We start from the raw sequence: 27494 nt of genomic DNA on the forward strand, positions 1-27494 counted from the left end.
AACCTGCGCTTACAAAAGACTTTTCCCGCAAATACTTGCACTTTAATTAATGCGGTATAAGACAAAAGGAAGAGCTCTGTAAAATGTGGTTTTTGGCAATAAGGGAGATCGGTTTATGTAGATATTACATAAACGTACATCTAGTAACCACGCCGTCATGGACTAAGAAACCACATTTACTTCGTCTGTAATATTCTTCAACTTCTGGCATTGTCAGAGAAACGACTGCGGTTATTCTAAAGACTAAACGAAACTCACAACCAGCAGATGTCTCGAGTTACGTTTGCGGTTTTGTTCGCGATAATTTTCGTTGAAATTTCGTTGAGAATCCTGTTCGTTTCGGTCTTAAATTTTCGACGATTTTTATCGTTTTTTATCGATTTTTATCGAAGTTTATCGATTTTTATCGAAATTTGACGATCGTTGAACTTTTTTCAACGGGCGTTAAGCGAAAACAGTACTGTATCTGTCCAGAGAAAACTTTTTAAGGATCATTGTAAAGTTGTGCGGAACAAAATTCCTGTTGCAAGGAGAAATTATTATGCTCCTATTATTGCTGATACATCATCTCCTTGAGTTCTTTTCAAGACTGTTGATTATCTTTCAAATAAACAGAAGTGTGCCATCCTGCAGAACTATTCCTGCCATACTGAGTTATCTGAGAGATTCTCCCTTTATTTTTCCAAGAAGATCTTGGAACTTTGTACTTTGTTAAATCGTGAAAGCCTTCATCTATCTGCAAATTGTTTGACTGAGCCATCGCCTGCATCTTCGTTTGACAGTTTCTCTGAAGCTACTGAAGATGAAATACTGAAAAAAATTATCACGAACTCTCCATCAAAATCATGTATGCTTGATCCGCTGCCAAAATGGTTAGCTAAAGGTTGTTCAACAGAACTCATTCTTCTCATCACAAATATTGTCAATACTTCCATATCAACAGGAACTGTACCTGATTCCTTTAAGGTTGCTCATGTGACTCCTGTACTTAAAAAGAACAGCTTAGATAGAAACTGTTTAAATAATTATCGCCCTACTTCGAACTTGAGTTTCGTTTCAAAGGTTTTTGAAAAGACAGTTTTATCTTGCTTAATGGATTATCTTACACAGGAGAATCTTCTCGAACCATACCAGTCAGCTTATAAGTCTGGTCACAGTACGGAAACTGCCCTCAATGCAGTTCATAATTTAATTAAAACCCAGCTTGATGAAGACTGCTTTGTCCTTTTAGTTCTTTTAGACTTATCATCAGCTTTTGATACAGTGAATCATTCCATATTGTTAGAAAGACTGCAGTCAAAGTATAGATTATGTGGTACTGTTCTATCCTGGTTCAATTCTTATATTACTGAGCGTTATCAACAGGTGAAAATTGATGTTCTTTCGTCTCCTCGTCCATTAGTTGCTGGTGTTCCACAGGGCTCTGTACTTGGACCTGTTCTTTTTTCTTTGTATCTTGTGTAGTTAAGTGATGTTATTCGGCACCATGGTGTTCATTTCCATCATTATGCGGATGATACTCAATTACTTCTTGCTTTCGATAAGGATGATGTGCCAAATGCTTTTCATAAAATGGAAACCTGTATAAGTGCTGTAAACACTTGGCTTACAACTAAAGAGTTGAAACTTAACTGTGATAAAACAGAGTTTATTGTTTTTCGATCTCATTTCTCTGAAGTTATACTTAATTTTCCACCACTTACTGTTGGTAAAGACACTATTTATATCTCTTAGACTGTTAGAAACCTTGGTGCATATTTTGAGCAGACCATGTCACTTGAAAATCATGTTACTAATCTCTGTCATTTTGTTAATTGGCAACTGAGGAAAATCAGTCTGATGAGGAATTACCTTCATAATAAGACTTGTGAGATACTGGTCCATGCGTTTGTGTCATCAAAGCTTGACTTTCTAAATTCACTTTTATTTGGTCTTCCTGATTCGACCATCCGGCAACTTAAAAGATCCAAAACACCGCTGCCCGTATTGTGAAAAGGAAGAGAAGAAAATGCTGAACCACTCCACTTCTGAAGGAACTTCATTGGCTCCCTATCACCTACAGAATTCAGTATAAACTACTTCTTCTCACCTTTTGTGCTCATCATCTGGAATAGGGTTGTGCGGGATCCCGGTAGTCAAGTGAATCCCGGTATCCCGATCCCGGTATTGACTAATCCCGATCACAGTGCAATGTGTAACTACTACCGGTATTGGGAAAACAACCGGTTATTACATTCGTTTCGGTATCATTCCCGGGAATCCCGGACATAATAAAAATATCTACGTGTTACTATTTGAAATAAAGAAAACAAAACACGATTTTTTCTGGTTTCTGTGTTCTTAGTTTGAATAATATCTGATCAACTTACGTACTGGCCTAGACTAGGCTATATATTAACAAATCAACTTTTCACGTAGTAATTTGGACCTAGGCTACAATAAATATCGAACGTTACTTGCGCTCAACATGTTACGGGACCTCAAAGTTATTCTGCAATTTTCGTTATTTATTCTTCCTTCAAACGATGATTGTCAAGGTTCCCATGTACAAAATCTTACCCTTATGCATTTCACCTTATTTTGTTATAATAATTTTAACGATTTTATAAATTTTGAGACAAAACCGCAGGGAGTATATCCAGTTTAAATCCATCTTCGCACGGGACTGTATATTATTATAGCCTAGGATACGGTACTGGTACACAGCAGTGCAGTACTTGAGATTTTGATGCTGTAATGAAATGGATTCGTTTATTAATGCGGGGGGTTCCACGATGTCATTTATATTTATCTTTCGCTACTTTTTTAATTTTTAAGAACTTTTGTACGAAAGATTGATATTGCACGTATTCAAAGTATATTTCCTGGAGTAAACAACAGCCGATTAACGATAAAAATAAATCTGTACTATTCTTATGTATGTAGTTTGTAATCCCGTATTTACGTAGCCCCTATGTTATATTCTAATTGTCTGAAGTTCCAAACACGTGGTGACTTGTTGATAGTTAAAAACTTTTCATTGTGAACTTTTGAACTTGAAGGGGTTGCCCTTTTCCAATATCACGGAATAGTGGGGAAATCCCAATTTATGTTTGTGTACGGATTACAAGTTTAATCCACGTGCGAACGTGTTAATCTAATATCGTACGTCGAGTGTGAATGAAGGATGGTGTGGGTTGCTTTTTTTCCAAGGTTTGTGCTTTTCTTTTGGAAGTGTATGTTAAAAAACAAAGGCCCTAATATAGCGTGTTATTTAAAAAAAAATTTTTATAAACGTGCGTGTAAGAGTATGTACATAGCCTAGGCTATGCATATTGAATGTATGACATTGACAGTCTCGTAACTAAGTGCTTTGAACCGTAGATGAAAGTTGAGGAAAATACCGGTTGTAGTTACGATACCGGTATTCATGTTGCAACACTACCGGTTGTGTGAAATCCGACTACCGCACAACGCTAATCTGGAACAGCCTGTGTACCTGTCGCAACTTCTCTTGCCATATATTCCAACTCGCACACTTCGTTCCTCCAACAAACTGTATTTAACTGTTCCTAAACCACGCTTAAAGACCTATGGTTACAGAAGCTTCGAATACTCTGGCTCTTATCTCTGGAACAAGTTACCAGATCACATTCAAACATGCTCTAAACTTTCTACATTCAAAAGTCAACAATAAGACCCATCTTTTCACTTGTTCTTTTGTAAATTAATTTGCTTTCTTTGTAAAGCGCCTTGAGCAGTGACTTTTGTCTACTGATTAGGCGCTATATAAGTCTCATTTATTATTATTATTATTATCCACAATTCCCATCGTTAGATATGTTAAAGGATTTTCAGAATTTGACCTCTGGTGACCTCATTTAACATCCATCTATGAAAAGTATCCATGATTTCTACCATGAGAAATCATGCTTTCAAGGCTTTCAGACCTTGACAAATATTTTAAAAGTACTAAATTTGGCGACGTGACTAAAAATTTACTCGCCAAATTTCACTCGCCACTGCCTTCAGGCAGATACATGGTGCTACGTAATTGCACATGTATTGAAAAATTATGTTTCTGTGCAGTGTGACATTTAAACTTTTTTCCACCAAATGTTAGTGTTGAACATTCTAAGTGCTCCACCAGTATACACTAGGCATATACTATACAGTAGCTAGGTGTACTCCAGTCCTAAGACTATGCAGTACAGTACCTCACTGCTACTTTGAACCACTACACAATTAGCGCGACTTTGTACATTTTACTAATTAAGCTGCAGATTGATGCGCAAAAAATATCGCTATTACTCCATTACACTGCCTAAATCAAAGGGATCTTTAACCCAATGAAAATTTGAGGAAGTAAGAGCATCTATCTTCCAAAATATCCTACCAGCAACAACAGAAAACTTGTCTCAAAACTCCTTAAATTGTTCTATACTTTGCAAATTATGACTGATAGCCAGTACTAGGAAAATGCCTTAAGAAAAAAGTTAGATGTTTTGCCATCTGGTATTCTTCACGTTGTTGTGTTAACAAACCCAATTTCACCCAACCGTTGCTGGCCTAGACAACATAAAATTGCTCATAGGCCTAGTCAGGTTTGTTGAAGTTGTCCCATAATCATAAACGTGACGAAAGTCGAACGCTACTTTTAATGCCTAGCTATGCTGAAACTGGTGGTAGAGCCTGACTACACAAATTGAGATCAACAGCCAATCCAGACAAAAGCTTGTGAACTCACTGCCAAACTAAGACCATTTTACACAATTATTTTGAATTGAGATTGGTCATAGTAAAAGATCTAACTACACAAATTGTTGTTTCTAACGGCGCCTGTTCACAACGAAACCACATACAACCTGAAGTACGACAGAAAACATCCAATAGCGCCGCTGTACATACAAACATTACACCTTTTTGCATGCAAAGTAAGACTTTCGAGCACCACTTTGAAACCTATGCAAATATGTTCAAGTTGTCAGTTTTGAGTCTTAGATTCGACGAATGCCCATAAGCTTATTTCCAATGGCCAACAGCCTCCTATTCGTATGAGGCGTAACGCACATGTTATCTGATAGGCTAGTTGGTGGGAGATACGGTAGCTTAAATGTACAGGGTTTCAACAATTTGGCGTCTGGTGACTCCAAATGACCTTTGACCTCCACAAAATACTAAAGGCTTTGTTTCCTAAATGTGGTCCTGTTAGTCACGAAATATGAGATTGCTCCAAGTTTCCCTTCTTGAGATATCGTGTTTACAAGGTTTTCACTATTTGGCCTCTGGTGACCCCAAATGACCTTTAACTTCCCCACAAAACAATATGGTTCTTCTACTCAATGTGTTACTCATAAACACCAAATATGAGATTGGTTCCAGCTTCCCTTCGTGAGATATCGTGTTTACACACATACACACACACTCCGCCAGCATGACTGCATAGGTTACGATTATCATCGAAACCAAAAATAGAGTTTACCTGGTAATTTAGTCCTGTATATCAATGACATGACTGAAACTTTCAAATTTATACTTCCAAACAGGGTTTATAATAACATACGTCCAAATTTCCCCAGATAACTTACTTGCGATTCTCCATCTTATTATCCATCTTTTGTTTGTTTTCTGGGTGGATTTTAAAAATGACTAGAACTTCAGTTATAAGAGATACAGTGGAAAAACTATTTTTACATTAATTTTTGCCATCTAGCTGCCCTACTTTTAAGCACAGATTGGCAAATTGTGGATATTTACATAACAGTCTTTCAACAAACCTGATTTTACACTGAGGTTGAGGTGGTACCACTTTCATGTAGGTACCCTTCAAATATTATCTCCCTATATAGGGAAAAAGAAATCCCTGAACTTAGAGCCCTTCCCCAGGCCGTGACAACATTTTCTGCCTGATCCACTGTCTCGTCTGGGACTTTTAGCTATGATCACATAAAGTTTACTCCTGTTCAAACAATGAAGTAACACAGGGTAACACTTCAGTTACCACACAATGATTATGTGAAAAAAAGAATACACAGGACAACTACTGCAGTTTATATACATAGATACTTAGTCTGCCCTTTGGCTACATATCATTTTGTGCAATTTTACAAAAAAATAACTCAACAGCATCCTCCAGGTTGTAAGGATGTTACTTTTCTAGTTCCTACTCTAACAAACTACTATTCATCAATTGTATTAAAGAAAACTGCAAACACCTCTTTGTAAGTATTTTAGACAAACCTATCAGATATATTGATAATTCATTTACACGTCTCCAATATTTTAATGAAATTTTCTATTCCCTTCAAGTAGGTGTGCAAAGCATGAAATTGAGCTAATAGAATTAACTCAGTGACAAAAATTAAGAAACATATTTTATACTACTGTACACTTTAAATCAGAACGTTTAAATGCATAAGTAACTTCAAAATCTTTGTCTCCAGTGTGTTCTACCATCCTACATGATCTGTCAATGTCTGACTGAGGCATTTTGGCCCCTTGCATCAATATGTTCATGCTGTAATAAATGAATGAGCTCCTAAAGAATGACACCTGTGTCTCTCTAATAGACACATGCCAGTTCTCTTTTCCCAGACTGTTTCTGTCTCAGAAATTCCAATGCAATTTCCAATTCTGATAGAGGAGGAAAATATCCTGTAGTGTAATACATGGTCAAATACATGTACACAGCTACACACATAAACAAAGAAAGCCCAGCAGGTATTAAACCAGTTGGTAAAAATCAATAATACTATTGCTATCATCTGCCCTTCATGCTGGTATTAAAAATTGACAGAAACATTTAATATCTGAACAGGAAGAAGCAGCTGTTTTCTGCTTAAGAGTTAATACGGAGATCTATGCAACAGCATTTTTAAGATTATGAGAGTAAAAAAAGGAAGGATGGTTTACAAGAAAAATTTGATATTTAGATAATTTATAACTGTTTATGGGATGATCAATTTAAGGCAATATCCTATCTTTCTCTTTTTGCAGTAGCAATTAATAGCTACAATGCTAAACTGTGGTACATTCTATGCTGCATATGATATTAGTGGATTACTCAGTGAGTATATATAGACAATACTTTAGTACTTGTACAAATCTTAAATTGGACAAAGTCTGTACAGTTTGTTCCATAAATACAGTACTATAAGTTGATGAATTCTTTATAGATGAGTACAACCAAACCTACACATCTCTCCTACAGTGTATATATAATTGGTGTTTCTATTGAACACTGAACCTACACATCTCTCCTACAGTATATATATAATTGGTGTTTCTATTCACTAAACCTACACATCTCTCCTACAGTGTACATATTGTTGTTTCTATTCACTAAACCTACACGTCTCTCCTACAGTGTACATATTGGTGTTTATATTCACTAAACCAACACATCTCTCCTACAGTGTACATATTGGTGTTTCTATTCACTAAACCAACACATCTCTCCTACAGTGTACATATTGGTGTTTCTATTCACTAAACCTACACATCTCTCCTACAGTGTACATATTGTTGTTTCTATTCACTAAACCTACACATCTCTCCTACAGTGTACATATTGGTGTTTCTATTCACTAAACCTACACATCTCTCCTACAGTGTACATATTGGTGTTTATATTCACTAAACCTACACATCTCTCCTACAGTGTACATATTGTTGTTCCTATTCACTAAACCTACACATCTCTCCTAAAGTGTACACATTGTTGTTTCTATGCACTAAACCAACACATCTCTCCTACAGTGTACATATTGTTGTTCCTATTCACTATACCTACACATCTCTCCTACAGTGTACATATTGTTGTTCCTATTCACTATACCTACACATCTCTCCTACAGTGTACATATTGGTGTTTATATTCACTAAACCTACACATCTCTCCTACAGTGTACATATTGGTGTTTCTATTCACTAAACCTACACATCTCTCCTACAGTGTACACATTGTTGTTCCTATTCACTATACCTACACATCTCTCCTACAGTGTACATATTGGTGTTTATATTCACTAAACCTACACATCTCTCCTACAGTGTACATATTGGTGTTTCTATTCACTAAACCTATACATCTCTCCTACAGTGTACATATTGTTGTTTCTATTCACTAAACCTACACATCTCTCCTACAGTGTACATATTGGTGTTTATATTCACTAAACCTACACATCTCTCCTACAGTGTACATATTGTTGTTTCTATTCACTAAACCTACACATCTCTCCTACAGTGTACATATTGGTGTTCCTATTCACTATACCTACACATCTCTCCTACAGTGTACACATTGTTGTTTCTATTCACTAAACCAACACATCTCTCCTACAGTGTACATATTGGTGTTTATATTCACTAAACCTACACATCTCTCCTACAGTGTACACATTGTTGTTCCTATTCACTATACCTACACATCTCTCCTAAAGTGTACATATTGGTGTTTATATTCACTAAACCTACACATCTCTCCTACAGTGTACATATTGTTGTTTCTATTCACTAAACCAACACATCTCTCCTAAAGTGTACATATTGGTGTTTATATTCACTAAACCTTCACATCTCTCCTACAGTGTACATATTGTTGTTTCTATTCACTAAACCTACACATCTCTCCTACAGTGTACATATTGGTGTTTATATTCACTAAACCTACACATCTCTCCTACAGTGTACATATTGTTGTTTCTATTCACTAAACCAACACATCTCTCCTAAAGTGTACATATTGGTGTTTATATTCACTAAACCTTCACATCTCTCCTACAGTGTACATATTGTTGTTTCTATTCACTAAACCTACACATCTCTCCTACAGTGTACATATTGGTGTTTATATTCACTAAACCTACACATCTCTCCTACAGTGTACACATTGTTGTTCCTATTCACTATACCTACACATCTCTCCTAAAGTGTACATATTGGTGTTTATATTCACTAAACCTACACATCTCTCCTACAGTGTACATATTGTTGTTTCTATTCACTAAACCAACACATCTCTCCTAAAGTGTACATATTGGTGTTTATATTCACTAAACCTTCACATCTCTCCTACAGTGTACATATTGTTGTTTCTATTCACTAAACCTACACATCTCTCCTACAGTGTACATATTGTTGTTTCTATTCACTAAACCTTCACATCTCTCCTACAGTGTACATATTGGTGTTTATATTCACTAAACCTACACATCTCTCCTACAGTGTACATATTGTTGTTTCTATTCACTATACCTACACATCTCTCCTACAGTGTACATATTGTTGTTTCTATTCACTAAACCTACACATCTCTCCTACAGTGTACATATTGTTGTTTCTATTCACTATACCTACACATCTCTCCTACAGTGTACATATTGTTGTTTCTATTCACTAAACCTTCACATCTCTCCTACAGTGTACATATTGTTGTTCCTATTCACTAAACCTTCACATCTCTCCTACAGTGTACATATTGTTGTTTCTATTCACTAAACCTACACATCTCTCCTACAGTGTACATATTGTTGTTTCTATTCACTAAACCTACACATCTCTCCTACAGTGTACATATTGTTGTTTCTATTCACTAAACCTACACATCTCTCCTACAGTGTACATATTGTTGTTTCTATTCACTATACCTACACATCTCTCCTACAGTGTACATATTGGTGTTCCTATTCACTAAACCTACACATCTCTCCTACAGTGTACATATTGTTGTTTCTATTCACTAAACCTACACATCTCTCCTACAGTGTACATATTGGTGTTTATATTCACTAAACCTACACATCTCTCCTACAGTGTACATATTGGTGTTTCTATTCACTAAACCAACACATCTCTCCTAAAGTGTACATATTGTTGTTTCTATTCACTAAACCTACACATCTCTCCTACAGTGTACATATTGGTGTTCCTATTCACTAAACCTACACATCTCTCCTACAGTGTACATATTGTTGTTTCTATTCACTAAACCTACACATCTCTCCTACAGTGTACATATTGTTGTTTATATTCACTAAACCTACACATCTCTCCTACAGTGTACATATTGGTGTTTATATTCACTAAACCAACACATCTCTCCTACAGTGTACATATTGTTGTTCCTATTCACTAAACCTACACATCTCTCCTACAGTGTACATATTGTTGTTCCTATTCACTATACCTACACATCTCTCCTACAGTGTACACATTGTTGTTTCTATTCACTAAACCAACACATCTCTCCTACAGTGTACATATTGGTGTTTATATTCACTAAACCTACACATCTCTCAGGGTTCTGTCCAGGGTGGATTGAGTGCCGGCAGGACTATCTAAGCGGAGCGCCACCATCGGTTGGCGCGGAGCGTACAAGAAAATTTTGGGTTTTGGAAACCCCCAGATGGCCGAAAACGGCCCTTCCAGAGTATTCTGAGCCACATGTAGACAGCTTTGAAATGAGATCTCATGTCTGGAATTTTTCATAATTAATGAAAAAAGTTAGGACAAATATTTGGAGCACCAGAGTACAGACCAGCCGGTGGTGCCTATTAAATAAATCATTCAGGCTGAGATGATAATTTTAGATGGACAGTTATTTACGACAGTTATGATATACACACTGAGCGACTTACGCTGCTTCTCATGCATCGAGTAGTGAATACAAAATCTGAGTGTAATTTCATGTACAAATAAACAGTAAACTAGTGAATAACTCCGATCAACTGCGCGATATCATGCAGTGAACCTTCGAACAGCGTTTATTACTGCAGTGTTACTGTACGTTCGACCCTCCGGCTATGGAGCTGTTTTTTGGAGTTCCTATCGAAAATAAGTGCCGGTCGGAAAAGTCACTCAGGCAGATTGTGGCGGTCGGTAATTCAGCGTGCTGGTCGGGCCCGACCGGCGCCGACCGGCAGCAGCAGAACCCTGATCTCTCCTAAAGTGTACATATTGGTGTTTCTATTCACTAAACCTATACATCTCTCCTACAGTGTACATATTGGTGAATATTCACTAAACCAACACATCTCTCCTACAGTGTACATTTAGGTGTTCTATTAACCAAACCTACACATCTCTCCTACAGTGTACACATTGTTGTTTCTATTCACTAAACCTATACATCTCTCCTACAGTGTACATATTGGTGAATATTCACTAAACCAACACAACTGACAACAAATGACTACGAAGTAAACCTTGACTTGAGTATTATGTTTTCACTCTTTTCAAACTTTACTATTTATTCAATGAAAAAATCTAATCATATCCAATATTAAACCTCATAAGTATTCCAAAACTTACTGGTTTGGATATTTACGAGTGACGAGCTTACCTGTCTCCTCACAACCTTAGCACCTCATTCTACCGTGCCTATAAAGTCCTGGTAAATAAATAACACTGTGCGCCCTCTATGACCGGACCCCCCTTCCGGTCCCTCCTCCTTTCTCATGAGACCATTCCTAAAGAGTGGCCTCACGGACACGGGAGTGGGGGTGGCAAGGTCTGGCCACCCCCAACGACTCCCGTCGAATTAACTTCCCAAAGTGAACCCCTATCAAAAATTCACTGACGCCTTCCTAGCAGGGGGGGGTGTAACCCTCCCCGGCGCAGCGGGAAGGGGGGACACTCTCCTGAACCCTGCAGGCGGAACTACCCCTTAAACTAACAAGGAGCCTAAAGGTTTACGGTCCGCCACTTGTTACCTTAAGACCAACTTAGGTGAGAACGTAAGTGGAAGACTATGTACGCAAACGCATACGAAAACACATAGGTACACTCACCGATAGACCTAGTCGATGGCTCTCTGGTGGAAGGTGGATCTGTCTATCTGGTGTGAAGCTCGGAGTCGTGAGTCAAGTCGAGCGACCGCTCCTCCGTCCGGCTGTGTCCCACCACCCTCTCGGGGGAGGGAGGCGGGAATGGAGACAGGTAAGCTCGTCACTCGTAAATATCCAAACCAGTAAGTTTTGGAATATTTACTTCGCTCCTCGCTTACCTGTCTCCTCACAACCTTAGCACCGAGTGGCACTGCCCGATGGTGGGAGGCCCGAGGGGTGGGACCTGTTACCCACCGGACCTCGCATCACCGCGCTACCAAATGCCGCTTCGGCGTGTAAAGTGTCGGTCAAGTAGCAGGCGACGAACGTAGTTGGAGTTCTCCACGCTGCTGCTTTGAGTATGTCCTCTATCGGGATGCCGGCGAATAGGGCTGTAGAGGCCGCGACCCCTCTGACGTCGTGAGCCCTTGGTCGGGAGGTCCCCGATGTGAACGGGCGTATGATCTCTACTAGCCACCTGGATAGAGTGTCTTTGGAGGCCGCTGCGTAGGGTGGCCGTGGTATGATGAAGAGAGAAGTTGCTTGTCTTAACTTTTCTGTCTTGCTCAGGTACCACTTCAGTGCCCTGACTGGACACCATCGTTTGTCCTCGGCTACTGATGACATGGTCTTAATTTCCGGGATGAAAATGTCTCCTGGCAAGAAGGTCAAGGTCTGGTTCTTTGCAATAAATGACGGGTCTGGAACCATCCTCACCCCGTGGCCCTCAAATCTGATGTGATTCTGCTTGGTGGATAGGGCGTGGAGGCAACTCCTCCTTCTTGCTGACGCAACTGCGACGAGGAAGAGTGTCTTTTTTGTGAGGGCAGCCAGGGAGGCGTTAGCCATTGGTTCGTATGGTGGTCCTGCCAGGGCATGTAACACTGCTGAGAGTCCCCAGGAGGGGGCCAGCCGTCTGATCTGTGGGCGACGGTTCGCCATGCCTTTGATGAGTTGTGCAATGTACGGGTTATTGCTCAGTGTGGAGCCATCTGGGAAGCCCTGGTGGATGGCGGCGATGGCCGACCTGTAGTTCCTGATAGTGGAGACTTGTTTCCCTTCTCCAAAGAGTGAGAGGAGGAAGTCGGCTATCTGTGTCACAGAGGCAGCAGGCAGCAGTATCTGTCTCGGTCGGCACCATTGGTCGAACTTCCGCAGACGGGAATCGTAAGTCGCTGCGGTCGTTCCCCTTCTAGCGTCGGCTGCCATCGCGGCAGCTGCTTCTGAAAAGCCTCTCTGTCGTAGGGAAGACCGGACAGCCTCCAGGCAACTAATTGTAACCCCTTGATGTCTGGGTGGGAGAGAGTTCCCTGTCTCTGGGACAGTAGGTGGGGCTTGTCCGGTAGACTCACTGGGACGTCCATGAGGAGCCGAGGGATCTCGGCGAACCAGGGTCTGCGAGGCCAGAACGGGGCTATTAGTGTGAACCTGCCCTTGGAGTTCCGAATTTTTCTGAGGACACAGCGGCGGGAAGATATACGCCTCCATGCGGTCCCAAGAGAGGGACATTGCGTCCGTGTGGTAGGCCAGGGGGTGGAATCGTCTGGAACAGAAGGTCTGGAGTTTGTTGTTCTTGTGTGTTGCGAACAGGTCTATCGTGGGCTTGCCGAAGATCGAAAAGATTCTGTCGCAGGTCTCCTGTTCCAGAGACCATTCGTTGGGGTCTATGTGCCCCCTGGATAAGGCGTCCGCCATCACGTTGAGCTTGCCCGCGATGTGGGAAGCCCGTAGGATCGTACCGGAGTCCTCGGCCGCTATTATCACCTCCCACGCGAGTCGGCACAGTCTCTCTGAGTGGGTGCCCCCCTGCCGATTGATGTAGGCCACCACTGTCGTGTTGTCGGTGAAGATTGTGGTTATCGTTCCCTGTACGTGGTCGTTGAAAACTTCCAGGGCTCTTTTGACTGCCATCATCTCTAGGATGTTGATGTGGAGAGATCTTTCTGTTTGGGACCACGTCCCCCATGCTGTGCGATTGCTCCAATGAGCTCCCCATCCGGACAGTGACGCGTCCGTCGTTATCGATGTCATTGGTAGCTGTATCGCAAAGGGTACCCCTGAACTCCAGTTGTTTGGGTCGAGCCACCATCGAAAGTGTTGGGTGACCTCCTCTAACCTGTAGATGAGCGTTGTTTTGTCTGGGTCTGTAGGGTCTGCGGACCTCAGGAGGTGCAGTTGCAGGGGTCGCATGTGTAGCCTGCACAGTCTCACTATATCGACGAGGCTGGCCATGAGTCCCAGGGCCCGGAGCCATGTCCCCGTTGGTGACCCCCGGTGTGCCAAGATCTGTTGTGTGGTCGCCTTGACTGCCGCGACTCTTTCTTCTGAGGGTCGGGCTACCCCGGTGGTGAAGTCCAGTATGGCCCCGAGGAACTGGATCGTCTGGGAGGGCGATAGTCGTGATTTCTTCTGGTTCACGATCCAGCCCAGTTCTTGAAGGGTCTGGAGCGTTTTGTGGACGTTGTTGGTTGCTTCCGATAGGCTGTTCCCTACTACCAACCAGTCGTCTAGATATACGTAGAGGGTGACTCCTCTTTTTCTGAGGTAGGCGACTACTGCTCCCGCGACTCTCGTGAAGGTTCTGGGAGCCGTGGCTAGGCCGAATGGGAGCGCCCGGAACTGGTAATCTTGTTCTGCGTACCGGAACGCTAGGAATCGTCGGCGTTCTCTGTGTATCAATATGTGCAGGTAAGCGTCTCGTAAGTCTACGGTCGCCGCCCACATGCCCTTTCTGAGTAGGGGTAATATTAAGTTTAAGGTCTCCATACGGAAGTGTTTTGGTCTGATGTGTTTTGTGTTCAGGGGTTTTAGGTTTAGGATGGGACGCCAGGAGCCGTCCCGTTTTTTGGTCAGAAAGAAGGAGGACCGGAAGAGCGGTCGCGTCTCTTCCGGAACTCTTGTAATTGCCTGCTTGGCCAGCAGGGCCAGAATTTCCCCTTCTAGGGCTAAGCGTTTGACGGGGTCCGTGGGTGTGAGTGTCTGCCTTCCTCCGCCCCCGAAAGGTGGGCTGGAGGAGAATTCTATTTTGTACCCGTGTCTGACTGTGTCCAACACCCACTTGTCCCCGCCAATAAATTCCCATTGCTGGGAGAAGTTTGATAGTCTCCCCCCCACCGGCGGAATGGCCGCGGTGAGGTGGGCACCCCTAGGGCCGGGCGGCGAACGCTGGTCGGATGGAGGAGCGGTCACTGTCCCGTCTGGTCGACGTCGAGCCTCTGCCTCCTCTGGGGGCCCAGGGGCGGGTCGGACGGAAGGCTGCCCCCCGGCTTCTGCCTCTGAGAGCTCCTCTGCTCATAGATTTGGCGGGTGCTGCTCTCGTTCCTCTAGGTGCTCTGCTCTCCCTCGGGCGGAAGGGTCTGGTTCTCTGGGTAGGTGGGGGTCGGAATTCTGATTTGGCCAGAGTCTCCCTTCGGGCCACCTCTTCCTGCAGTTTCTTTTGGAAGCAGCCCGCGAAAAGGTCTTCCCCGAGGATTGGTAGTTCCAACATTCTGTCCTTAGCCTCCGTCGAAGGCCAATGGATGGCGGAGACGATGTTTTGTCTACGGGCCTTTACGGACCTGGTAGCAATCCTTGCAAATTGATCGTACGCGAGCCTGACGAGGGGGCCCAGCAGCAGGAGGAGCTGGCCCGCTTCGTCCCTGGATACTTGGCTGCTGTCCTCAGGTAGTTGTTGGTGGTGTCGCATGAGGACTTCGGCTGATAGCATTAGTACCGATGCGAACTTCATGCCCGAATGGGCTGCCATGTCCACCTCTACCAAGAGCTCTTCTAGCTTCCTCTGGTCCGGGGTCTTGAACACGTGTGTGGATGAGGCCCCTTGTTCGGCTTTTAGCCTCTCCTTGGCCTCCTGGGGGATGGTTGGAGATCTAAATAGGTCCCTCCAGGCCTCGTCAGGTACCCTGACCGCTCTATCTGCCCTGGCCGGGAAGGCCGTCCACTTGGTCTTGTTGGCAATGGCCTCAAATCTGTCATAGCAGGTTGCGTCTACTGGTACGGTAGTTTTGGGCTTATATGACGCTTCGCCGGTCGCTGTCAATTTTGATACCCGGCCCGCCTTCTGCGGTTGCGTCTCAGGTTCCTCGAACCCCAGGTGTCGTCTAAATATGTCTGCCGCCCGTGTTATTAGCTCCTGTGGGAGGGCTCCTCCTGTCACGGGCGCCTCCTCCGGTTCGTAATTGTGGCCAAAGCTGTCCTCCATAGGATCGTAGTCGAGAGGATCTGGATCTATGGGCTCCCCTTCGTCCTCCAAGCCGGAAAGATTCACCGACGCTCTGCAATCCAGAGCGTCCGGGTCCGGGGCCGGTTGTGGGGTCATGGTCGGTACGGGGCTGGTAGGGCCCGGTGCCACGTCGGCTACCGTGGACATCCTTTGCTCCAGCAGGCCGGTGAGTTTAGATAGCCAAGCTGGCTCCTCTTCCTGGTGCCGTCTCGGGGACCGGCGCCTACTCTTGGATCTTCTGTATCCATCGTCGGAAGAGTCCGAGGACTCGTCGGAGATTGGAGAGTATCTCTTCCGCTCTCTCCGTCTTGGGGATTTTGTATGCGACCCCGATCTCTCCTTTCTGGGTCGGCGGGAGGACTCTCTCTCCCTGCTTTCTCGGGCCGGGATCTCCGTCGGAACCCGCCTCTCCGGCTCCCTGTTCGGCTCCCTGGAACGGGACCGGCTCCGTCTCCGCGTCCCCTCGGTTACTCTCTCTTTTGGACCCGAGCCTCCCATGGCCGGCAGGCCGTGCTCTGTGGGTTTGTTTAGCTGCGGCCCGGACTGAGACGGAGTCTCCAGTCCGGCCGAGCTGTGCCTCTGCTTCGGAGGTCTTTTCTTGGCAGGAGCCTTGCCTTTGCTCCTGCCCTTCCCTCTGGCCGTAACTGATCTGGACGTAGCCGGGGCCGTTAGGGGAATTCTTTCTCCTCTTTCTCTTTCCTCTCTCTCTACCTCTTTCTCTCCTTCGGCCCTCTCCTGGCCACTCTCCTCCACCTCTCTCTCTACTACTCCCTCCTCCTCTCTATCTCCCGTTATTCCTGGAACCTCCGGCGCCCCGATTGCGCTCGGGATCGAGTCCAGCCTTCCCTGGAGCTTGCTACGTAAGCCCTCAAGCCACAGGTCGATGTCCTGCCACTGAGCTGGTGTAAACTTAATACACACCAGGCAGGGGTCTCGTCGAGTGCAGGATCTGCATTTCGGACAAAGGTCGTGTTTGTCCCAGGCTCTGCCTGGGCGAAACATAGAGCAGTTGATGCACTTCAATGGATTGCGTGACATGCTGAATAACTGGATTAAGGAAGATTACTTCTTAGTGATAAATGAACAACAATAGAAGCTTAACGTAAGAAGGGAGAACTAGGGAGGGAATTAGGCTTGGGTGGAGCGTAGCGTAACCTAGCAACGGTAAACAAGGTAACGCTACGGGGTGGCCTAACAAGAAAATGCAAGCTGAAACGAAAATGAGAGAGCGAGAAATACATACAAAAAGAGTGAAAATATGAATCCCCAAAAGGGGGACGAGAGAAAACTAATTGGGGGGAAGAAAGCGAGTAAACAAGCTATGAAAACACACTAACAACAACACGCCTCAGCGTGGGGAGGAATAGGGCGGGAACCTAGGCAGTTTCGCGGAACTGCTAACCCCGCCGCAAACCAACCCGAGGAGGAAACGTACTACGAAAACAGTCCCCAAAACCCTCCCTTTTTGACAAAAAGGATACTTATCGGTCAGGAAAGGACTGTCAAACTTCTAAAGATCCGAAGCTAAAAAACTTCCGGCGATCGTCGAAGAAAACCAAGACAAATTTCCAAGGAAACTATCCACAAGAAAAATATGCGTGTAGGCACTTGGAATGGTAGAATGAAAAAGGAGGAGGGACCGGAAGGGGGGTCCGGTCATAGAGGGCGCACAGTGTTATTTATTTACCAGGACTTTATAGGCACGGTAGAATGAGGTGCTAAGGTTGTGAGGAGACAGGTAAGCGAGGAGCGAAGTAAATTTTGGATATTCTAACTTTCCTTGATTCCTTCTAGGCTTAAAATGTGGATTATCAATATTAGCAGAGTACACCTGACAAAGAGTCAGCTGCAAATCTGTCAATTTTATGTAATCCCTAAGTATTTTTGCTATTACAATTAACTTAGTATAATAAGGACAGTGAGAAAGTGATCTCAGATTTATTCAATGTAAAACAAAATTAGTACTGCAAAATGCTGATCAAATGAAAAAAAATAGGTGTGTTAAATATGTAATAGTGTAAAATTGATAAAAGAAGTAAACATGTAAACCCATCACTTTAACATTGTCATATCATCATCAGTGATAAATACCTCTTTAAAGCTGAAAAGTACATAGCTATTAGGCAATCTGCGAATATAAAGTAACTAATAACAAGTTAATATTTGTTTGACCAAATGTAAAACTTAATGCAGGTGTTGGGGAAGTTAGACCACATAGAATAAATGCAAATAGAACTAAAGATTACCTGTACATTTGAATCTCTGGAGACTTTGCCTCATCTGTAGAATTAGACATTATATAATGAAAACTCTCTGTAATGAGGTCATCCAACTGAACTTACCTCCCTCTGGCCAGCAGGACATCGTTCAAATGTTTCTTTGCAGCTTGAACATATGATGATGTGACCACTCCTCCGTAGCTTGATGCTGTTTCCCTCCTGGAATATCAAATTAGCGCTAGGGAACTGATTCAGACTGACAGCCTCAGCCTCCTGAATGTGGACCTCTCTGCGACATGTTGTACAGATGAAGGAATGAGTGAGGTAGGACCTTAAATGGGGTTTGGTTTTACCAAGAACTGATGATTTTTCATACATTTCCCACTGGGATAGTAAATTGGCTTCACACTTGACACAAACAAATGCTGTTTTGTCATCTTGCAATGGAGTTGCCCCATCTGCATGTTTGATGTCCAGCAGAAAAGGAAAGAAAGGGTGTGTTGAATTGCTAGGATCATCAACTGGTAAGGCTCTTATTGTACACACTTCACCACACCTATTATGATGGCCACATAAATGGCATACGTATGAGGAGGATGAAACTTCCTCAATCTGTTCCGTTTTTACCAATACACCACCAAGTTTCACGGGATGCCTTCCTTTAATTGTATACTCTTGTTCATGCAGAGGTAATCCTCTCTCTTCAAATGTTTCCCATTGTGTTTGAAGTTGCTTGTGGCAATCACAACAGACATGAACATGATCATCAGTAATGGTCTTGGCATTATGAGGTTTTGGCCACTGTCTTATGAAAGGGAATGACATTTCAGTAGAACAACCAATATTGTCTTTTTCTCCACAATGCACCCACTGGATTCCCACCAGCGGGCTAAGGCTGCCACATAGGTAACATACTTCATGCTTACTGTCTGTATTTCTACTGGTTTCTGTTCCCTGGTATTTGACCACAGAAGCATCCTCAGGACTTTGTCCACATTTAGTTATTTGGTAGACCCTTCTCTCCAATGGGGTACCAGCAAGTTCATGAGCATTCCACTGTTCATCCAAGGTTTTTGCACATCGACCACAAACCTGGGCAGTCCCATCTTTACGAAAAGCCTGCTTGCCTTGAAAAGTCGCCACTGAAGTAAGAAATGGGTAAAATGGCTCTCCTGGGGTTCTAGCTTTGCTATGAATTATTCTAAAATCTATATTCTTGGGGACCTCGAAGCACAAGACGCAAGCTCGCTGAGTGGTCACCTCTCTTTCGCTTGAGTGTAACTGAGGGATGACTGTAGGCCTAAGGTGGTACCGCCTTTCGTGAATCGGAACACTTTCTCCTTCAAATGTTTGCCACTGCCTCACAAGAAAGAGGGTGCATGGTTCACACATAAGCACCCTCCCTAACTGGTCCACTGGTTTAGCACCCTCTGGTGTAGGATGAGTCAAAATGCAAGGGAAGTATGGTGCTTCTGATTTAGACCAGTGACTTGTATGGACAATACAACAAGCATTACCATCAATCCTCTCAGCGCAACAGTAACATACAACAATGTTTGGTATTTTAACATCAAAATCCATACCAGAATATTGACTACCATGTTGTGTTAACTCTTCACCAGGATAACCATTCTCCACATGACTGAAACTACGGGATTTATTCACAACTGGTAAACTGTCATAACTGTACTCGGACCCGACTTCTTCATTGTCCTCCCCACTGTGATCTACAAAGTTGGACAATCTCTTCCCATTGGGCTCAAACCGTTTAAGCCAGTATAGACGCTTCGATATTGGAGTTTTACTCTTTTCAAATGTCAGCCACTGCTGGTTTAGAAATGCATGGCAGACTCTACAGGCGCTGATGTGTCCATCTTCTTGCACTAAGGTGCCTCTAGAGGAGCTTTGCTGTTCCAAGAAAGGGAAGAACGGCTCTGTTGAATGCGGTCTGCACCTCAGTTTAAAGTGACCACCATCAGCACCACAAACATGACAAACTGTGGCCATCTTGGTCAGCATGCAGAGCTGTAATATGAAAGAATGGATATATATGTATTATATTCAACACTTAAAATGAACACAGAGCTCAGCAAAAAAAAAATTATCCAAAAATAAAGAAAATTACTTAAGCCTAAAAATATATGAGAGGATTAACAATGAATTAACCAATTAATCAATGACAAGTTGTTAACGAATTAGCTCAAATATCCAGCCATAGATGACAGACTACTAGAGTTTGAACACATACATTCATGAATAGTGATTGTCATTTTAGGATCTAGTTTAATCTTGATTCTTCTGATGCATGACACTGATCAAAATATCAATGCAAACAGCTATGTTTGGTCACAATTTTCAAAGAAAGTGGTTCATACACAACCCAGACCAGCATTACACACACCTCTGAGAGACTGTAAAGTATGTCTTGTGCAGAATTCATGTTCCCTGTGCAAACAAATTGTGTCATTTTCCTGTCCACGCAATTTCAGTGATTCTTTTAAAAAAACAGTATGCAAGGCGTTCCAGTGAAAACATATTTCGTCGAAGTTAACACAGAACTTCCTTTTTTCAGTACCTCCTGTTCATCAGCTTCTTCAGGATGTCAGTAAGAGCACTTGCCTTTTGCATACATGAAGAGTCACTATTTGCCTGGTACATGTTATCAGGGTGTCACGTTGTACGGCCACTCTATGCATTGTGTTGTGCAAAGAGCTAGAGTATTTTGCACGCTGATAATATCCAGGACAAAGAGTTACAGCTTATGCATAGACCATGCTAGACTAGGTCCCTCTGCAATAGGTACTCATCACATGCTTTTGTGCAGGTGTACTGTAGTGATTTTCCACAATTGAAAACTTGTATCTGAAATTATAAATAATTCAGTTATTCACTGCTATTCTTAAATGATACTAAATACGCTTCTAAAAACTAGTTCATACTATTACAGGATTAAAGTTTAGCAATACTTACTCCAGCCTTCCAAATAATATAAATCCCAATACTTTCTACATGTGGTTCCCATAATTTATCTGACAGAAGAAAGGAAGACAAGTTGTTGCACTCAGGGCAGATGTCCAAGTTGAGGGGTTCCCCCTCACACTTTGTGTGAAACTTAGTTTAAACGGTAACTACACTGTACCAGATTTGAAATTAAAAAGCAATATGCCTTACTGTACAGTCAGAATTATTACAACTGTTGAAACTAACCTTAACTCCAGAAATTTGTATTAAATTTTGTAAATCTACCCATGGACTCAAGTACTGTAAGATAGAAAGGGAATCAATGTGTCCAAGGAAGTCATGTATGGTAACCCTACCTATATGTATCTGAACATATTTTTAAGTATATTGAAGGTTTACTTTGATATCTACACAGCATTATAAGCAGGGAATAATATAGTGTTCAAATATTGTGTAGCAGTTTTGAAGGCTCTCAATTCAAATACTACATTAAACCAGAAAGCCAGTTGGCTTTGTCATTCCTTACCAAATAATTTTCTCAAAATTCCAAATCACTATCTGACTTAAATGTAGATCAAGTGAGTTAAATTTGTCCAAGAATTAAGTGAAAACCAGAAAAGCTCTTATTTGTAGCATTCCCGTGTGGGCATCAACCATTTCACTGGTAAGGATTTTACAGTATAGAATTTATATTCCAGAATGTTTCAATATCCAGAAAAAACAGTCTTTGTATGTGAAAATATCCAGAAACATAGATGTTTGAATAAAAGGACATTTTCTTTTACCAATTTTGAGCTAGCAAGCTTTGCAACCATCACTTTAATAATTGTTATTAATGAATAAGAGGTCTACTTGCATTGTTTATACACTGTACAAATTTTTCACAACATAACTGCCAAAGCAAAAGTCATCAGCTTGTATTGATCATAGAGAAAATGGCAATTTTGAGATAACCTATTGACCCCTTGAGCCACTTTTGAGGCCACTTGAGATAACTTGTGGGGGGGGGGGGGCCTTGAAGCTCAGAGGTTGAAAACTGATATGGGCCTGTGTGAGTGTGTTAATGCAAGACTATTGATTCTTTGAAGCAGATTTCATTTACTGGATGACTGTATGTTTTGTTGAACACTTATAGAGCGAGCCCTTTCACAAAACTAAACTGAACTGAATCTGACCAGACTATGTTCACCAAAAGAAAATCATAGAATTGGAGAAGTCACAGGTTAATTGTAACTTTAATTTTGGAGCTACAATGTTTTAAAGGTTTCAGACTTGACACCTGTTGAGCTCATTTGACCTTTGACCTCTACCAATTTCAAGACGGATTTTGCACTCACCTTGGCTGGATCTACATAATAAGAATGAAATTCAAGAAGGATGTACTTCTTCAGTTAATGTGTTAACAAGATTTTCAGACTTGGACTTAAATATTGACTGCAAATGACACTTGACCTCCACCACTTTCAATGGGGTTCCTCTACCTAATATGGGACATCAAAGTGCCAAGCATGAGATTCATCAAAGCTTCTCTTCTTGCGATATCCTGTTTACAATGTTTCCACAATTTGACCACTGGTGACCTAGTAAACAGTAGCAGCAGAGAACTTTCTACGTACATGCCAAGTTTGAAGTTCATCCAACTTTAGAATATTGAGTTATCATGTAAAGTAAAGTAAAAAGTAAGGTAAAGTAAAATTTATTGATATTCATCATAAAATGACAATATAATAAAATGGACTACAGCATCTCCAAAATAGGTTAAAAAAAATTATGTCTTCAAGGTTTTTACAGTTTGACCTCTGGTGACCTAGTATGACCTTTGATGCCAGCCCAAAAGAAATAGCACCGAGCATTCAATATGGTGCATCTATATACAAGGTCTGAAGTCAATCCAACTTTAGTTCTTATTGTGTTTACAAGCTAAAGCGTCACATACATACATACATACACACACGCACACAGCATGAAGACCGCATTTATTCCTTTTGCTCCCAGCAAGGAATCATAAACTGTTATGCATCTTTGCAGTCATATAGCAATTTGACCATTATACGCATGGTAGTTTGTGATGCAATACTGGAAAATTATGATGATAAAGACCCACAAGAATGTAATCCACTGTCATAATGTTTTCAGGGGCATTGTTTGGGCACACAGAAAGGCCCACGTGAGGGAAACAAGCATAGCCTGAAGGTCAAAACATTTTCTATCATTTAGGTTCATTCTTGAAAACATGTACATTGAATCACTTACTTAATATTCCTTCATACTGCTTCAGAGGTGAAGTGGCCATGAACCTGGATAGGTCTATATTGGATTGAATGTATTATTGACATCTTAAAATTACTTTTATACTCTATCATAACAAAAACAAATTGTTGACTGACCTTTCTGTTACAATTTACTTTTTTTTTCCCCTTCAAATGATATCCCTAGAACTTGATGCACCAACAACATGATGGTTTTATGCATAAGTGAAAAGTATTCAAATTTCAAATTTCCACACAAAAATGCAGCTGAATCTTATTATTTTTGCATATATCCACTGCTTCCTTTGGGGTTCATGGAGCAAACAAAAACTTAACAGTTTAACAGCTATGTAATTTCCTTGTCAAATATTAAGGTAAAAACTTCAGATCAAGGGAAGGAAATACTGTTGGATAGGAAAATCCTAATTTGATGACACTAACAATTTTAAGTCATGAGACAAATTATTTCAGCAGAGTTCACTGTTAAACATTAAGTTTAAGTCAAGGCATTTTGTAAATGTTCATTCCCTACTGTCAGAAATTCAGTATTTTCTAGCAGTCGTGAATCAGAAAACATGTTGAATAATCACACCATTAAAATAGCATGTAAACTGGCATTGAATCCCTTTTAAAGGTATTGAAGACTCGCCCCAAACTGCGTGCAGCCCTCTGAAAAAAGTTAGCTTTCTGTTACTTGCAAGTGAAGTAATTTTCTTGTCGCTACAAAATGCAGACAGTAATGAAACGTGATACCTTGTTATCTTTTATCTAGACCTGAGATGTCCATCGCTGCTATGTACACTGTGTTATGGGTATTGACTAAGTATTGACTAAGTACACTAGTGTCTAATTACCGACAGTAGCAAGCTATGTGTGTATTTCCTGGGATCGATGGTCGTGTCTAACACTTCTGTTACACCTTATTCGAAACTAGTTAGATTACCGGCATCAGACGTTTCTTTGTGCGCAAGTCTTCACTCCCTTTAATATTTTGGCAATAATCAGTTTTGTTTTACTTAAGGTTTATCATTGCAGGTTGTAACGTTGCGCCCTAACGTTAGGCCTTTATTTATTTATTTAACATTAAAGGATAAACTCTGTTAGCGTAAAGCTAATCTGCCCGAGGCCCTAAAGGTTCATGTTTGGCCTAAAGTTAGGCTAATGTTTGGATAACTTAGTATATTCTGTATTGTTCTAAAATAATGTTAGATAATACATGTGAGGACCTCCGTCAACTTTTTCTGACGTCTAATATGACCTTCGTCGACTCTTAGTGTGAACCTCTCTAAACGTTAAGCCTTTCCAAGGCCTAACGTGGCTTACATTATCACCAAAAATCCTTCAGTGAGCAGATACTATTGACGTTAGGCTGTATCCAAGCACATGCATTTTACATATGCCTAGGCATAAAGTGAGCATATCCTAGCCTATACGGGATCACAGTGCTCATTGTGTTCGTGGTTTTCGATAAATCATGCACACATAACAATACATATTTACATTGCACGAAAGAATCTTACCACAAAGTTTGAAAAATCGGTCGTCGTTATTTATAGCATCAGAACTGCAAGATATTTGATAAATTGGAAAGTTTTCCCTCTTATGAGTCTGAGGTAAAGACCATTACGAACGTCCTGAACACTACAATGCTTGTATATAAAATTACTGTCGTCTGCATTGGTTTGTAAACAAGGCTCTTGCACTGTAATAAGCTATTGGCTACTTGCTTTGCTTTTTGCATTCATAAACAATTGTCAGCAGGGGATATCCAGTAGAAATTAACGTTTTTCAAAAAAGTGCAAATACACCTAGTGTAAAATGTTTAGGATGAAAAAGAATAAAAAGTTAACGTTATTCCCTGCCAATGTTTAGATAGGTGACAGTGTTTGAGACTATTTCATAACGTGAGGCAGTTACATTTCTGTGGGTTGCCATCAACAAAGTGTAGTGGGCTACATTTCTAACATCATAATTTTCATAACAACAGAGGCCGCATTTCTACTTTGTTGGCAAAATTATCTACAAAGTTAAAAGCACAGTTCTCTCAATGTATTTATTGCTTCCTTAGTCTAGTTTGTCACGTGGTTTTACATGACGCCCCATCTGCATTGTTCCAGCACGAGAACGGACGACCGATAACTGCACTAAGGTACTGCTTGTCAACACAGCTGTCGATCGTCTGCAACAAAACATTAATAAATAGAGGACGCTGTACAGGAACTACGAAGCCATAACCACTTCACGTTTTCCCACAATCTATCATATTTTGAGCAATTTCTACACAGTAAAGACTCATCACCGACTTATATACATGATCCACTTCGGACATCATGAAAATCATTATAATCAGTATTAATTATGCTACGTTATCGACTTACTATATATACCGATACCACCTGCCTCACTTCCCCCTAAATTTAACACAATATATAGTTTTTCGCCCAGTACTCTCTCCAAAGTGAAACACGCACCCATCTTTTAGTGCTTCATTCCTGCCACCCGTAATTAGAACGTCTTAGATGGCCAAAAGAAGTTTGACAAATACTTTTGATCCTTCTCGTTTCAATATCCCTCCAAATCCGGTAAAGACGCTATTTGTTATATATTAAGAGTTTAGTAACATGTGCAAATAAAAGAAGTTCGTGTGCAATATGTAGATCGTGTGCACACCACCCTAAGTATTATGAACGGCCGTGCATACCTTAAGAAAGGCCATGCATACCAATGTATTGTATTCTAATAATGTAATGAAAATAAACTACTCAGACACACTCAGGCTGTTGACCACGAAAGACCGTCTCCGGGTTCTCTATAGTATGTCTCACTTGGAACCTTTCGGTTTTCTTTACACCTTTTCCAAGATATAAAATTGGCGACGAGGATGCTGTTAAATAATATACGCTAAACAAGCCAACGAAATAATGGCCGTTTTCGGCCATGTCGGAGTTTTCGACGAAAAGCTGGAACTGTTTGCAGATTACGCAGATAGATGTGACGCTTTCATCGCAGCGAATGATGTAGCAGAGGAAAAACGTGCTAACTTTTTCCTTGCTGTGGTGGGTGTAATCGCCTACAGATTATTGAAAGATTTATGTAGTCCTAATCTACCGAACACTAAGAGTTACGGAGATTTAAAGAAACTACTACAGGATCACTATTCACCACGTCCAATCGTCATCGCAGAAAGACATAGATTCTGGACAGCTACCCAAGGGGAGAACGAATCTATATCATGCTTCATAGTCAGACTCAAAAACGTAAGTGCCCATTGCAATTTCGGGACCTTTTTGGAAGAAGCCCTACGTGACCGTTTGGTTTCTGGATTACATGCCAAAATGTCCAAAACTCAAACGCATCTACTATCCATGGCTGATCTAACTTTTGACAAGGCTAAAAATAAATGCTTAGCTGATGAAATGGCTTATATTGCTACCAAAGATTACCTGCATACAACTAATATAGACGCAACTAATGCCGTGTATAGTGGACAACCAACCCATCGCTTCAAAGGCAAAGCTCATGGCAGTCGAGGCTCATTTCGTTACAAATGTAAAGGCTGTGGAGGTGAGCACAAGCGAGCTGATTGTCCATACAAGGAAGTTACGTGCCATAACTGTAAACGGAAAGGTCACTTACAGCGGGTATGTCGCTCTGGAGGACAACATGGTTCCAGTGAAAATACCAACACCAGGCACAGAGGAGGGTTAAGACCAAATCATTTCAAAGCGGGACATGCTAATACCAAGCACGTGGCCGATGGCAATCAGGAGGCAGAGGACAGCGTGTATCTTGATGGTGTTCAGGATGAAAGGTACCAGTCTGAAGGTTTTGGACTATACAATGTCACTAGTAATTACAGTGTGTCACCATACATGATTCGTATGTCGGTAGGGAAAGGGAAAGCAGATAATATTTCAATGGAAATTGACACTGGTGCTACTAGGTCAACGATTTCAGAATTTGCTTACATGTCAGAGTTAGCCAATATGTACCCTTTAAAGAAGTGTGATTTTGCTTTACGCAGTTATACAGGTGAGCT

The 27494-nt window shown here is 41.6% G+C and overlaps 1 protein-coding gene across 3 annotated transcripts in view; it reads right to left on the reverse strand.

Annotated features, from left to right (window-relative positions):
• Positions 1 to 25130, reverse strand: part of LOC139965833 (uncharacterized) — a 250858-nt gene extending 225728 nt beyond the window's left edge. For 2 of the 3 annotated variants that reach the window (XM_071968601.1, XM_071968599.1), the window contains exons 1-2: positions 20865 to 20918; positions 18369 to 20270 (exon numbers count right to left, since the gene is read on the reverse strand). In XM_071968601.1, the coding sequence (XP_071824702.1) occupies positions 18369 to 20270; positions 20865 to 20903 (1941 nt within the window). In that variant the 5' untranslated portion in view covers positions 20904 to 20918. Of the gene's footprint in view, positions 1 to 18368; positions 20271 to 20864; positions 20919 to 24975 lie in introns of those variants that run through there. The other variant, XM_071968600.1, reaches the window with a different exon arrangement.
• Between the last annotated feature and the right edge of the window lie 2364 nt (positions 25131 to 27494).

This window comes from Apostichopus japonicus, chromosome 3, assembly GCF_037975245.1.
Source record: "Apostichopus japonicus isolate 1M-3 chromosome 3, ASM3797524v1, whole genome shotgun sequence".
In the NCBI taxonomy this organism is placed as follows: Eukaryota; Metazoa; Echinodermata; class Holothuroidea; order Aspidochirotida; family Stichopodidae; genus Apostichopus; species Apostichopus japonicus.